Raw genomic sequence first — 16,262 nt, forward strand, 5'->3', positions numbered from 1 at the left:
AATAGCTACAATTAACTAAAATGTAACGATAAATAACTTATTTTTAAATGTAGTGAATCAAAATATCTAAAGTGTATTAACACTTTAGATATTTTGATTTACTGGAGAACTCGATTGCTCTTGATTAACTTTTTCTTTGACAACTTAATACCTTACCGAATACCAAACATCATCGCATAATGTCAAATTAGCACGAATATGCAGTTTAACTCTCCGCCGCATCCGGCAGTGCGCCGCCACCTTTACTATCTAGTTATAGAGAATACGAATTTGCAAACTCATTGCGGATTTAGCTGTCGAGTAACAAAAATGTCCTTACAGAATAGAAAATGTCCTTTAGAGAATACCTATCATATTAAGGTTATGTGAGATCGCTTTTAAAGTGATCTTTCTCACTTGAGTGAGCTTCGTTATCGAGCTGGCATTATTCAGAATAGCCATGCAGTTGACAGTAATTATTTTACCTCTCATGTTCTAAACGTTTAACATAAAATGGGGAAAATGAGAAAAAGGTTGAAAGGGTTTTTTTATTTCCGCGGAAACTCTCTTATTTCCCGGGATAAAAGGTAGCCTATGTTCTTTTGCATTTCAAAAGGCATGCTAAATATCATACAAATCTTTTCAGCTGTTTTTGCGTGATTGAGTAACAAACATCCACACTCACATTTACAATATTAGTTGGATTTACTATTTATTTCATTAGAATTATACCTAATTTATAATATACATTGACGAAGTCGCGTCTATTAGATATATGCAAATGTTATTCGTTATATTTTAATCAAGTTTTGCTAGGTCAAGTGCTGACTGTCGTAAAGACAATTAAGGCACTTACTTTTGTCTATTGATCAGTAGTGATTTACTTGTGTTAGGTTTCAGTGATTAAATATCAGGTATAAAGTTATGCCATATGTGTTCGAAACTCGTATCAAGTTGTTAAAGAAGAGCGAGCAGCAGCGTTCTCCGTGCTATACTTTAGTGTGTGTGTGTGTGTTTGTGTGTGTGTCTGGCATCGTATTTCCCGAACGGATGAACCGATTTTGATTATGTTTTTTTTTTGAAAGGTGAATTAATCGGGAGTATTTTTAGTTTTTGGTCGCTGCCACTATAGATCGGATTATATATATATTATATATTTCACTAATCCCACAATATGGGTATCAAATGAAAGTGCTTGGCTAGTAGGGACTGGCATCTAATGCAATCACCATCCCGTCTGCCCAGCATGGTGATTATGGTCTCCTGTTGGGAGAGTCCAGCAGTGGACTGTGGATTTAGCAGAGCATTTATTTATTTATCATAGGTACATACATGTACAAGTAAAATTCAAAAATTTCTAAATTCATTTATTTCAAGATGAAGATGAAGAACTTAGCACTGTTTTGCTTTTCGAGAATATATTATTGTTTTTTTTTTCGAGAATTTACTACACTTTTCTCAATTTTCCTCAGTTTTCCGAACCCTTCGTGTCTAGTTCAGATATTGTAATAGAATAACTAAGGATTTGAGTGCATTGGGCCGTAGCTCTTTATAATGCGATTTCGCGATTTGTATAAAGGTTTATTTACATCGACTGTTATAAATAAGTCTATAAATACAAATTAAGTATTCTTTTATATGCTGAAAGTTTACTTTGGTCGCAAATTATTATTTCATATAAAATCATTTATTTCAAGTAGGCCTAATAAGCACTTTTGAAACGTCAAGTCTGTCTGTGTGTAGTGACTCTACCACCGGTTCGGAAGATACCGGCAGATTCTATCAAGAAGAAACCGGCAAGAAACTCAGCAGTTGCTCTTTTCCAATATCAACAATTAACATTTTACATGTAAAAATTCATTTTTCTATCTTGTGAGAGATGAAAGCGGAGCCGGATGCTTCCAAGCAACCTTGTCAATAAGTGATTCATCAATTGTATAATAACTTCGCTGTAATAAATGTGTTTGGTATGTGCATCTGGCGAGCGATTCCATTCCTTTAACGAGCTGCGAAGGTAGGAAGAAAGACGAAACAGCCAATATGCTTAAACAATAGCCAGAGCCAGAACGCTTGTTTTTTACCTATAGGTCATTCAAAAAAGTGAACATTATACTGTTAACCCAATTCCACTTTTTTGAATGACCTATTATAATTTGAACCAAAAGTGGAATTGGGACAGTATATTTTGTAGCGAATCAGGCGGGATATGGAACTTTTTGTCTGACGCAATAGGCTATTGTTGATAAGTTATGAGTGCTAAACAACATTGACGACGTAACAAGCGGTTGAGGTCTAAATACATCGTAACGTCAGGGTTCAGGAAATCCGCGGGGCGATGGAGTACTTGCAAGATAACTCGTAAAGTTGCCTGATTTAGCGGCGGTGGTAGGTCCAAAAACCTAAGTAAGAAAGTGAAAGCTTTTTATTTCCTCCTCATCATCGTCATGAATAGCCTATAGTCCACTGCCGGAATAAAGGTCTTTCCCAATAGGAACATAATCGCCACGCTGAGCAGACGGGTTGTAAATGCATTTGAAGGTAGTAGTAGCACAGGGGACGCTGCTGCCCGTTCTTCGTTATATTCCCTTAATCGCCTCGTACGAAAACCGCGGGAAGATTCCCCTCATCATCGGTTTCTAATTGTTTATAGCAGCGTTGGCGCAAAATGCTTACGGTAGTTCTTATACTCGTAATTCTGGGGTGTTGTCTAATTGTCTGGTTTAGAAGGAACAATAATGAAGAGCCACCAGCTCTTAATGGATACTTTCCGCTGATAGGGCATGCTCATCTTTTGATAGGAGCTGGAAACATACGTGAGTATTAACCATCATATTAATCCCTATTTGTAGTATGTGCGTACTCCGATCGCGTCAAAATTAAGATGTTTTTGAAGTAAAACTTCTTTAGGCGCGACTCTCCCTAGGCGCTAGATAATTTAGATCGTTTTTCTGACGGAAGTAACGCTTACGTCAGACATCTATATAGTTGCAGCTATTTAAAAATAACAATTTGAATTGGTCGTAAGTATATGTCATATACTCCACGCTTCTTGACTTATAAGCCAGCTAGTGGCAAATATCATAATCAATTAGGATTATTTATTTTCAATATTTACAAACGGATCAATTGTGAATAGCAAAGTGAATAAGTTTTTCATTAACACAAACTATATTTCACGGTTTTACCTCTTACAGATTTATGGATATATTTGAAAGAGATAGCCTACGAATGCTTGAACGCGGGTGGAGTAATGTCTATTTTTCATGGGCCCAAGACAGTGTACTGTAAGTAATTATTCTTTATATACAACGTATAACCGAATAAGGAAATAATATTGATGGTGCATAAGTATATTTCATAAGGATTCAATACCCAGTAAAAATATTAAAGACCTTGTAAAAGAAGCATATTTATTTTTCCATACAAATTAATTTTACATATTCTAAGTGTTTACTTATGACAACCCTATTGAAGATAAAGTCGGACACGCGCATAGTACCCACACTACGCGGATGTGAAAGGAGTCACATGATTTTAATTTTGCATATAAAGTCTGCATCTGATTTCATTCAATAAAAACTAAGGAAGTTACTCAAAAACTATTAGGTTTTTTCGGTTCACAGATACTTAGTGTACCCCTAAAGCCTGTGAATTATTATTTCAGTTTTCATTTAAACGTTATATATAAAATATTAGTTCTACTCTTGGCTTTGACCGCGTGTACTGTATCCATAGTAATTTTTTAATATAATTTTAAAAGATTGAAGAAATTAATAATTGCACCCTGCAGATTTTCCTGTTTCTCGTGAATTATATATACAGTTTTAAATTATATATAGTTCTTTACATTAAAACTAACAACTGTTGTTCTACGCCTTTTTTTACTCGATAGTTTGTGAAATATTAAAAAAATAATAAATATTCACTATTTTATATGGATACTCTACTTGTCACTACTCTGTAATGTAACTTCGGCAAGAACGCGTGAACTACGGCTGTACAGCTCGGTCACTGACCCGACTGTACGACGTTGTCGAATCACATGTTTCGTGTTTCACAGTGTAGTGTCACTATAAAGAGATAACTTGACTTATATTTTTTTCTGTGTGAAATTAATTAATTTAGAATTTTAAAAAGCCGTAGAACCAATATTCTTTGCTTGTATAGTGTAACATAGTACAGGCCGAGAGCTTTCTGGTATTTTGATTTAACCATGTATATATATGTATTATGTATACCTAAGTCAAATAAGTCAAAGTCAAATATTTCTTTATTCAAATAGGCACATAGATGGCACTTTTGATGCGTACATTACATGTAAAATATGACATAGGAGTGAGTTGATGGCGATAAATAAATTCGTCAACTTAAAACTAAAGCTACGAGGGTTCCAAACGCGCCCTGGTCTAAGTCCTAAGTCTAAGAAGCCCACAACAAACTTAGCAGGCTGTTATCACCATCTCACATTGTCCTTTAAAATCTAATCTATGTATTTATGTATATATATATATGAGTGTATATATACATAAATACATATATACATATATAATATATGTATATATATATGTAATATGAATCTCAGAATAGGCTGCAACGATTTTCATTAAAGTTTCAGCAAAGTTCAGTTTCTTAATTCGTTCTTTTAGTTCGTAATTGAATTTTTATTAAATAGATAGACGAAGCTATGTTTAAAATAAATACATTTAATATATTCAGGTGTGGCCGATCCAGACGACTTCCTGACAGTCGCCGATACGTGTTTACAGAAGGATTGTTTTAACGAATTTGCAAAACCTTGGCTTGGCGATGGGCTAGCGACAAGTGATTGTGAGTACTAATATTATTTTTTCTTTCATCATCATCGTCATCATCATATTAACCCATTACAGAGAAGGGTCCCATCCTACAATAAGAAGGGTTTAGGCTGTAGTCCACCACGCTGGCCAACTGCAGATTTGAGGACTTCACACGCCTAGGAAAATATTATAGCCAACTCTCAGGCATGCAAGTTTTCTCACGATGTTTTCCTTTACCGTTGAAGCAAGTGACATTTTAATTGACTAAAACGCACATAACTTAGAAAGTTAGCGGTGGACCCCTCCTCCCACAATGAGGAGGGGTCCAGAGCGGATTATTGCAAAAAATTGGTTGTCTGTAAAGTCGGCTTACTGACGATAGTTGAACGTGACAACGTCGTAAGAAAATACTGATGGAATGGTTGCATTTTTCAAAAGAAAATTTTAATTTTATTTGTCTGATAGATATTATCGTTGCACACATTCACTTTTCACTGCACTTCATCCTTGCCGAAAACATGTAAATGTATTATTGTATAGAAGCTGTCCACGCGGACGCATCGCTCACTCAAGTAGGAGAGAGACAGATGTCGAACGCGGAGGCAAACTGTGCCTCTTTGTCGCTCGTTCGTGCAGCCGTCTCCATCGAATTATAAGAAGTAGTCACGTCAAAAACGTTTTCTTTACGTGTATTTAATACGTGTATACTGCTATATTTCACTAGTAATGAAATTATTAGAATAAATAAGTAGACTGCAATTTTTTTTTTTGTAAAAGCAAATATGGCGTATATTATAAGTTTGAACTTTATTGCTTTTTACTTTACTTTGTCGTCAAATATCATTATTCTTTTTTTAATCACAGATTTCGTCAAGGCTACTTTGTTAATGTGTCTTATATCACTACTGAAAAAGAGTACATGTGCGTGTATGTCAAATACATGTAACGATGTTTATATTTTTAAGCATAATACAAAAAAACTTTCTCTACGTGAACTATAAGTATGGGATTTCATACTCCTCCGTCCGCGCAGTTATCGTAAAAAAGGGGACTAAGTTTTTGTTTCACGTATTACTATAATAGATATCTGAAAACGATTTATTTTATTTGCTTTAAAGATTTTAAAGTAAGATTTTCGTGGTTATTCAACATTTATTAAATATTTTGGGATTTTTCGATATTTCGATTCGATTTTTCGATAGCCCAGTTTCATGGATCGTGGTCACGATGGAACTGCTTAGGTACGAGATGTCATGTTGAATGTCACAAGCAGAAACTGACTACCCGCGGATACGGGCACCAGTTGCATGGATCGTGGTGTCTATAGACAAATCGCAAAATATAAACGCGGGATGTACCCGTTGAACTATATTTAAGAATGTTTATTTCCTTTGTTTTAGTGACAACGTGGAAGGAACATCGGAAACTATTAGACCCAGCGTTCAGCCAGGCCTTTACAGACGGATTTCTGACAGTTTTCAATAAACAGGCTCGCCGTTTGGTTAAGGAGCTAGAGGTGAAGGCTGGCAAAGGAACTTTTGATCATTTCGTTTATACTCGAAAAAATGCTCTGGAAACTACTTTTTGTATGTCTATTCTTTGGCACCTTGTTTTAATACTTCTAAGATATTTAAATTATAAGATGGGGTGGTTAATTGGATGTAATAATGATATTTATATCGAAAATATCGCGTCGCATAGTTGCCAGCGCTATCCAAGATGGCCTCCGCCATCAGATGGCGAATTACATTTTTTTCACAACTTCCTCAATGTTGGTGTCAAATAAAAGGGCAGCACTAGTAGAATACTATACGTTATGACAAATTTCAAATCCAAAATGGCAGCCACCACGAAACAGCGAATTACATTTTTATTCACAACCTCTTCTATATGGGTATAAAATGAAAGGGCTTGACTAGTAGAATACTATACGCTATTTCAAATTTCAAATCCAAGATGGCCGCTACCACGAAACGGCGAATTACATTTTTATTCGCAACTTCCTCAATATGGGTATCAAATGATGGCTTGACTAGTAGAATAACGTACATAACATTGAAAATAGGGCGTTTTTTAATTTAAAAATTTTCTTAGTTACTGTTTTCGGGGAGGACTTCAATGACAAAAGCTTCCTCATCAACATATACCAACAGAAAATGGACCAGATGCTAAACATTCTTGTGGAAAGGTTTAAGAAGCCTTGGTTACACTGTGACTACATATACAGGTGGTCAGCGTTAAGAAAGCAGCAAGACGATTGTATGAAGATATTGCTTAATATTTCGAATACGGTAATTATTTAGTTATGTTTGCCGTGGTGATTCCAGATCAGAATACTGGGAAAAAGGGAATGTTATACTAAATTTACTCAGGGATAAATACATCGCCATCTAGCCGTAAAGTAAATATAACTTGTGTTATGGGTACTAAGATAGCTGATGAATATTTTTATGAATACATACATAAATACTAATAAGATACAGATAAACACCAAGGCACTGAAAAACATTAATATTCATTGCACAAACATTCAAATGTAGTTTTTTGAATCATCATAACATCATCATCACATCGACCCATTCTTTATGAGTCCCCGCGCGTAGTCCACCACGCTGGCCCAGTGCGGATTGGTGGACTCCATACACCTTTGAGAACATTATGTAGAACTCTCAGGCATGCAGGTTTCCTAACGATGTTTTCCTTTACCGTTAAAGCAACTGATATTTAATTCCTGGTTACAGGTTCTGAAAAAGAAAAAAGCAGTTTACTTGAATAATGGAAAAAACCAGAATATCAAAAAGGAAACAAATGGTAAAACCTAATTAATTAATTATTAATTAGGTTTTATAATAATTAGTATTTTTACTTTGTAATATTATTCGTATTCGTTGTTTTTTGTTTTTAATTTAATTTTAATTTTTATTGCTTTAGCAGTAAGACCACCTTTGCATACAAATAGAGAGTCATTAGTGATGTTTCTGACTCATTTGTGTTTCATACAATGTATATCTATTTTTCAGGTCCAAAATTTAAGGCCTTCATTGATCTTCTCCTAGAACTAGCAATAGAGAAAGATGCTTTCAACGACGAGGAGATCAGAGAACATGTTGACACTCTTATGTTTGGTGGGCATGACACAGTAGCTAGTGTGCTTATGTATACCATTTTGCTGGTTGGATCCTACTCTGGTGTACAGAAAAAAATCTTAGAAGAGTAAGTTGTGACTCAGGTTTTTGTTGGAAAAGTGTTTGGTGGGCTTTCTCAATGAACGGTAACATTTGCTGAATTTTTCGTCTAATTGGAACGACAGACATTTTTCATTGGCTCAGTGAGCAGCGACCCTGATTTCCGGCTCCAAAGCTGTGGGTTCGATTCCCACACCTGGAAAATGTTAGTGTGATGAACATGAATGTTTTTCAGTTGCTGGGTGGTTATCTGTATGTCAGTGGCGTGCATAGAGGGTATGCAGATAATACAAAATGAAGACAATCTCCAGAAGGAGTAATAAATAATTAGGGGTAGGCTTTTTATAACTCTTGCAATGCCTATAGTTAGTTTTTTTATAACTCGTTCCGATTTTCTTCATTTTATTTCATCTGCATACCCTGTGAATACCCTCCATGCACGCCAATGCTCTATATTATAAATATTTATGTATAATGTTTATTATTCATAAAAAATATTCATCAGTCATCTTAGTACCCATAACACAAGCTACGCTATCTTTGGGGCTAGTGGGCGATGTGTGTACTGTCGCAGTATATGTATTTAGTGATTTGGTTTTTCTCTTGAAGGATTCTCAGTACCATCCCGGAGTTAGGAATTTGGTAGTGTCAACCTCCGTGCCTCGGAGAGCACGTTTAGTTAATTATCACTTGTGATGATAGTCGTTAGTCCGCCAATCCGTGGGCTAGTGTGGTGAACTACGACCCTTCTCATTGCGGGAGGAGACCCGTGCCTTGTAGGCCGGTAATGATATGATGATGATGACGAAAGTCGTTAAAGCCCACCAACCCGCATTCGGACACTGTGGTGGGTCCTATACTCTAAACACCCTCTCCTATAAGACGAGGCCTGTGCCCCATTGGACGTTAGTAGACTGAGGGTGGTAACAATATTTCAGACTGCAGAGCATCTTCGGGGATAGCAACAGAGACGTTACGAGGGCAGATCTGTCGCAGCTGGTTTACCTGGAGGCCGTTATAAATGAGAGCATGCGTATTTATCCCATAATGCCTATTAGCACTCGTCGACTTGATAGAGACGTCCAATTAAGTAAGTAATATTTATCCCGGCAAATAGTCCATACTAATATTATGTGTGTTAATTCAAAAGTGTTTGTTTTTTTTTCCTTACTTTACGCCGTAACTAAGCAACCAATCGACTTGATTTTTGGCATAGCACGCACGCACACACACACACACACACATAAAGTAAATTATTTAATTAAAAATGCACTGATTTTATAATGTTAGTACTTAATCAATCATAGTAACATAGGTTACTTTTTATTGACATCGACCCAAACACTAAAACGCTTAGCGGCACGTCTTTGTCGGTGGGGTGGTAAATAGCAACGGCCGAAGCCTCCCACTAGACCAGACCAGAGGAAATCTAGAAATTATAAATTTTCAAAGTGCCTCTGCCGGGAATCGAACCAGGCACCTCCTACTCAAATTCACAGCGCTCACCGTTGCGCCATGGGGGGTCAGCATTTATAATAATAGGAAGGATTTGGGAATTAACTTTAATTTTCACAGAAAACTGCACTCTAAAGAAAGGAAGAACATGTTTGCTGTTCATCTTTGGTGTCAATAGGCACCCCATGTGGGGTCCAGATGCTGAGAAATTCAAGCCAGAACGTTGGCTGGGCTCCACAACGCCTGATTGTCCCACTGCGATCGCTGGCTTCGGTGTAGGAAGAAGAGTGTGCATAGGTAACGTTTCTCTCCCGCAGTCCCTTCCTTGTGACGGCCGCTTAACGCTGTCGGCAGCGACCCTGCTTTGGCTGTGGGTACGATTCCCACAACTGGAAAAATGTTCGTGTGATAAACATGAATGTTCTGTAGATAATAAGTATTTATCTATTATTTAATAATAATAAATAAATATACTACGACAATACACACGTCGCCACCTAGCCCCAAAGTAAGCGTAGCTTGTGTTATGGGTACTAAGATGACTGATGAATATTTTTATGAATTATAGATTCATAAATACTTAGAAAATACATATTAACACCCAGACACTGAAAAACACTTAATGCTCATCACAGAAACATTTTCCAGTTGTGGGAATCGAACCCACGGCCTTGGACTCAGAAAGCAGGGTCGCTGCCCACTGCGCCAGTCGGCCGTCAACTCTTTATAACTCACTATGGGTCGCGGGGAGGCTCTGGATACAGGCAGCCCAGAATCGCGGAGTTTGGAACGCACTATAAAAGACATATGTCAGGCAGTGGACGTCAATCGGTCCTATTAGTACCCACAGCACAAACTACACTTACTTTGGGGCTAGATGGCGGTGTGTATGCCCCCCCCCCCCCCCCAACGATGTTCTCCTCTTAGGTAAGCCCGTTACCTACTTAGACTGCATAATCAATCACACTGTATCGAATGAAGTTGCTTGACTAGTAGAATAATATACCTACAACAAAAAGAGATAATGGCGGATTACAATTTTTTTACGCAATATGAGTATTTAATGAAATGGCTTGACTAGTAGAATAATGTACACACACAGAGAATCCTAAAAAGGATATTTGGGAAGAATCCCAAAGGAGGAGCCAATTAATCTACAAATCTTTTGTAAGGCCATATATTGCCACTTCGGATTGATTTCAATATATTGCGTTCTTTGTGTGGTATTATCTCGTATCCATCTTTCTATTGCCCGGTTTCTGAAGTTCCCAGTTAACTTCTCGTTAGCTATTGATTCAATTAAGTTAACTAAAGGATAAACGTCGGTTAGTTGTGATTGCGTTTCTGAACACCCAATGAACCGTTCAATAACTATGAGAACATTAAGCAGTTCCCTATTCTACCACTAGATGGGTCTATTAAAAAGTTCGAGTTTAAAATGGCTATTTTTATACAATTCCTTATTGAATAAAACTTATAATTATAGCAATATTTTTTTCCACGATCAATAAGTGGCTAAGCATTATTTTAGCTAAAAATTGTGATTATCGTCATTATAATTTAACAGACATTAAAATTTTTATAAACGAAACTTATTGTCACAAACATAGTTATGGAACCGGTAAACGGCACTCAGGGGTCAGTTAAGATAACTGAAGGTTAAACGGAGTTTTTCTGTCAATGCGTTGGTCAGAAACGCATTTTCTTAAGTTATCGAATCGAATAGCGCTATTGAGTAGATATACTGCCGAAAAAAGGTGTTCAGAAACCGGGCATAAGTAAGCTAATTTTTATAAAACAAAAATTCTATGCGCGGCTTTTGGGATAACTTGAATATTATGAGGTTTTTTTGACTTTTATCACAATACAGGGGTCGTTTTAAACAAGCGTGCTTAGACTTCACATGCCTTTGAGAACATTATAGAGAACTCTCAGGCGTGCAGGTTTCCTCACGATGTTATCCTCCACCGTTAAAACAAGTGGTAATGAGTGATATTAATTGTATCAATTAAATTTAGATTAATACTTAAATTTACAGGAAAATCATACTCTATGATGTCCTTGAAAACGACTTTGGCTCACGTGCTTCGCCGCTACAGGGTGTCCGGGAACCATTCGCAGATGGTAGCTAAGATTGACGTCTCTCTGAAGCCAGTATCGGGACACCACGTGAAAATTGATTCGAGGGTCCAGTAAAACATAGACTTAAGAGTCGATATAAATAATATAAAACATTATCTGAAAGTGTGTTTTTTTATTGTTCTTCTTTCACGCAGCAACAAAGCAAAGATTTTACGTGTGTAGTTATTGCTACCTTACTGTTTCCGCCATATTACAATGTTGTGACGTAACTTTGACGGCCGACTGGCGCAGTGGGCAGCGACCCTGCTTTCTGAGTCCAAGGCCGTGGGTTCGATTCCCACAACTGGAAAATGTTTGTGTGATGAGCATTAAGTGTTTTTCAGTGTCTGGGTGTTTATATGTATTTTCTATGTATTTATGTATATATAATTCATAAAAATATTCATCAGTCATCTTAGTACCCATAACACAAGCTACGCTTACTTTTGGGCTAGGTGGCGATGTGTGTATTGTCGTAGTATATTTATTTATTATTTATTATAACTACAAGATTCATTAATATATATATGTATCTACACATATATATATATATTAAACCTAAAAAGTAACAATTATTGTTTTAATTTTCATCATCATCATATAACATACATACTACCCATTATCGGCCCAGTACAAAGCGCGGGTCACAATGAGAATTATTTATTACATTTAATTATTTATTTACATTAAAGTTATTTAAATTAAATAAAAAAAATGTATATTTATCTTATGACCGTTTTTTAATATTATATTATACAATACATATTTATTGATTCTTGGATGGATATATGGATTATTATGTCCCTTGGCCAGCACTTAACGGGGCTTAACAACTTGGCCGCAAGAACAAGTTTTCATACGTTCATTAAAATCTTACTAAACTTGACATAGTAACCCCAATAAGAAATAATTTAAGTTGAACTATTTACAACCTCAAGGCGATATAAGTGCCAATTCTGTTGAACACAAACAATGTTTTAGTGTGTTAAATAACTGTGCACAAATCTTTTAAGTCCGTAAACTTAATTGACAAGCTTAAAATCTGTATTTATACTTCTATTTACACATCTCCCAAATAAACTGATCCTGCGGGATGCTTTAAAAACAAAAGCAAATTTATAATATAAAACTCCCCACTTTTAATATGGTGTACATTATTCTACTAGTGAAGCCCTTTCATTTGATACCCATATTGATTGTAAAAAAAAGTATGTAATCCGCCATTTTGTGGCAGCGGCGGCCATTATGGATCAATTTTTTAAAACATGAGCTCACTAACCAAAACTAAATATGAGTATGAATATGAAATATGAATACTATAGAAAATGAGTAATTTAAAATCCATTTACAGCGCCCTCAATATTGGTACCTACAAAATGAAAATGCATGCCCAGTAGATTAATTAATTGTTAAAATTTATATTTTTTATAAATATATATAAAAATCTTACGTTGGTTTCTGTACGCTTCAAAAACTCAAAAAGTTCTGCACCGATCGAGCTGAAATTTTAGCATCATATATAATCCGCATCAAGGATTGTTTTCAACCAGTTTTTGCATCAGTCACATATCCGCGAGTCGTTATCTATGCAGACAGTGGAAAAACAAAAAATATTGTATATCCACAAATATTGCAAAATTAAACTTATATGTAATGTATTCTTTGTTTTGCTTCTCATTCCATAAAAATGTGTCACAGCGAAGCGTGGCACAACTAGTTTTTTTTATAAATATGACTCATTCGCGAGTTTGGGGTGTTCAAAAATGTACTGTACAGTGTACTAAAGACACAATTAAGATCGGATAAAACCTTAATTCAACTTAATTCATTGTTTCCAAAACAGCAACAGTGAAAATGCCCCGCGCACGTCTCACTTCCGTGTAATGTTGCTAGCTTACAAACTTTTTCCATTTCCCCCATTTTATGGTTAAACGTTTAGAAAATTAGGGGTAAATAATTACTGCCTACTGCGAAATTGAGACAAGTAAACGCCTGTTCGAGAAACACTACTAATGTGGTTGCTGCTTCAATATTTGTCATGTACACGGTTCCTGTATGTTCTATAATAATTCTGTGACTAAAGGGAACGAAAACATTTAGTTCAGAAAGTATTCCGTTTGGAAAGCCTTAAATTCAAAAAATCCAATTTAAATTCATCTACTTCAAGTAGGCCTAACAAACGTAAGCTTATATAAAAGTCCTATTATAGTATAAAGGACTACGTAATCGATAAAAAAGCTTGGGTGTGAATTATTGCTCTAACCAGGTTGCTCTTCTAATAATTTTAAATGACATTGTGAGATGGTGATAACAAAAAAAAACACCCGGCTAAGTTTTTGGGCTTCTTCTTAGACCAGGACGCGTTTGGAACCCTCGTAACTTTAGTTTTAAGTTTACGAATGTGGTTATCGCCATCATCTCACTACCGTGTAATTCTTATGTACGCATCAAAAGTGCCACCTATGGGCCTAATTGAATAAAGATATTTTTGACTTTAACTTTGACTATAAGCACTTAAGAAGAAGCGTTAAGTATGTCTGTTTGTGTGAGTGACTCTACTAACGGTTCAGAAGGCAGATTCTACTGAGAAGAAGCCAGCGAGAGACTCAGCGGTTGCTCTTTTCCAACATTAAAAATTTACATTTTACATATTAACATTCATTTTTCTATCAAGTGAGAGATGAAAGCGGAGCCGGGTGCTTCCAAGCAACCTTGTCATGGAAATTCACCATTTTTATAGTAACCTCGCTGTAATAAATGTGTTTTAACATATTCTTTAAACTTATGCATTGCATATTTATAATATAAGTATTTATGTATATTATTCATAAAAATATTCATCAGTCATCTTAGTACCCATAACACAAGCAATGCTTACTTTGGGGCTAGATGGCTACGTGTGTATTTTCATTTGTCCTAGTATATTTATTTATTATTTATTGGAATTATACAATATGAGCTCGTACCGAATAAAATCCTATGGTATTCTTTCTTAACATAGTGAAGTTAAAAGAACACCTAAAATACCCTTTTTCCTCCATACGCAATTCAAATAGCTCTTAGTTAGCTCTTCCCGAAACTTTATGAGAAAATGAAAAAATTTATATTATTGATAATATGTTTTTTTTCATTTGGGAAGGGTTTTAACGTCTATAAGTAAGTTTCTTTAATATAGTTCAACGGGTACATACCACGATAATACTCTCCCAGTTCGACCCAGTATCGACCCAGTTGCATGGATCGTGGTCCAAAATATCGACAAATCCAAAATATTATCGTGGTAACCTTTGAATTATATATAAGAAGTGTTGATTAACCACTAAAGCCTTAGTTTAAAATCTATAAGTAAGTTATCCGCCAGGCCACTTTAACATTAAGTTACGAGCATAAAAGGGCGTAACAGCGGCGAACAGTTAGTTCATTATCAGCTCTTATGCAAAATAGGTATTGAAATGTTTAATAGCATTGGACAGCTTTTAGTTCTTGTACTCGTTTGTGTATCGTTAAGCGAAGTGGCGGTGCGTAGAGTTAAAAGAAGATAGTTCCAATTTCAGGTAACTAGCAACCTTGACACGTGGTATGTTATTTCTTTTTTAAGTAAAATAACACAAAAATTTTAAATAACTCCTATGGAAATTAAGATATTGCATTTAAGATTAATCAGTGAGAGTTTTATGAAGGTGCAAGTGCATATATGCAGTGGCGTGCACTTCATACATGCACAAAAGCACTGCATACCCTAAAATTGAAATATAGCCCGTATAAGAGGAGGATTTTTTCCATTCTATGCAATTTTCCTGCTGTATGCATACCCTGGTAAGAAGACCAGTGCACGCCACTGCATATATGCATACTACAGACATGCAGTGGCGTACACAGGGATTTTGACCAGGGTATGCATAAAGAAGGAAGATGCCATAAAATGGAAAAATCCTTCGCATTTTTGAGTTATACCAAAATTTTAGGGTAGGCAGAGCTTTTGTGCATGTATGAAGTGCACGCCACTGCAGACATGCCAAAACAAAAAATGGTAAATAAATTATTGGTTTGTGGCTTGTGCTACACAGTTTGTATTCAATTTCAAATGCAATTAAATATAGAATCGCGGTATAAATAAATCCAACTTTGTACGGATTTGTATTGGATTTGATTGTAACCTAATCAGTTTTTCCGAATTCTAAAAATTTAGTTAATAGTTTATCTACAGGGTTTTTCATGAATCACTCAGAACTTGAGATTTAAATCCAAAATACAATAAAACTATTCATCGAATTGATTTTATTTCAAATTTTTTACGTAGATGATACTTTATTTTAGCAAATATCGTGTATATGTGCTAATGCGTCCAAAAATACTTTACTATGTAAAATTATGCGCCATTATAAATTTATTTGTTTTTTAAACTAACATCCAAAAGATATTGCTTAACTCAAAAAATAATGACACAGAGCATACGTACTTTTTATTTAGAATCTCATGTTGTTACCTAGACATTTATACCTTTGCGGAAAGCTAATTCAGAGGGCAAGTTTTTTTAGCACTCAGCATGCTTTGAGTAATTTTTTTGAGTTGCATACGTATATCACCCTGTATATATGACTGTATATTTAATGTATATTTAGTCTTGAAGACTGGTTTTTGCTATTATTTTTATATTTTATTTGCCGATCTTTTTGATAAATTTTCTAGGAGTTTTATCCAGGTCAAACGTTGGTGATAATTTTAT

General features: G+C 35.5%; 1 protein-coding gene across 1 annotated transcript; it reads left to right on the forward strand.

Annotated features, from left to right (window-relative positions):
- The first annotated feature begins 2,644 nt into the window (after nucleotides 1-2,644).
- On the forward strand, nucleotides 2,645-11,611 carry LOC120634263 (cytochrome P450 4V2-like). The gene is made up of 10 exons (XM_039904753.1): nucleotides 2,645-2,792; nucleotides 3,174-3,263; nucleotides 4,696-4,806; nucleotides 6,176-6,361; nucleotides 6,870-7,066; nucleotides 7,517-7,586; nucleotides 7,796-7,988; nucleotides 8,899-9,050; nucleotides 9,536-9,712; nucleotides 11,454-11,611. Exons 1-10 carry the CDS (start codon nucleotides 2,645-2,647, stop codon nucleotides 11,609-11,611), a joined length of 1,482 nt encoding a protein of 493 aa, XP_039760687.1.
- The last annotated feature ends 4,651 nt before the right edge of the window (nucleotides 11,612-16,262 follow it).

Source organism: Pararge aegeria, chromosome 23, assembly GCF_905163445.1.
Source record: "Pararge aegeria chromosome 23, ilParAegt1.1, whole genome shotgun sequence".
Taxonomy (NCBI): domain Eukaryota; kingdom Metazoa; phylum Arthropoda; class Insecta; order Lepidoptera; family Nymphalidae; genus Pararge; species Pararge aegeria.

What these genes read in the sequence shown, in the direction of transcription:
- LOC120634263 (XM_039904753.1), top strand. Translation starts at nt 2,645, where the DNA reads ATGCTTACGGTAGTTCTTATACTCGTAATTCTGGGGTGTTGTCTAATT. An exon ending in TGGGCTAGCGACAAGTGATT is followed by an intron (nt 4,807 to 6,175) that starts GTGAGTACTAAT and finishes CCTTTGTTTTAG; the next exon opens with TGACAACGTGGAAGGAACAT. An exon ending in AGGAAGAAGAGTGTGCATAG is followed by an intron (nt 9,713 to 11,453) that starts GTAACGTTTCTC and finishes TTAAATTTACAG; the next exon opens with GAAAATCATACTCTATGATG.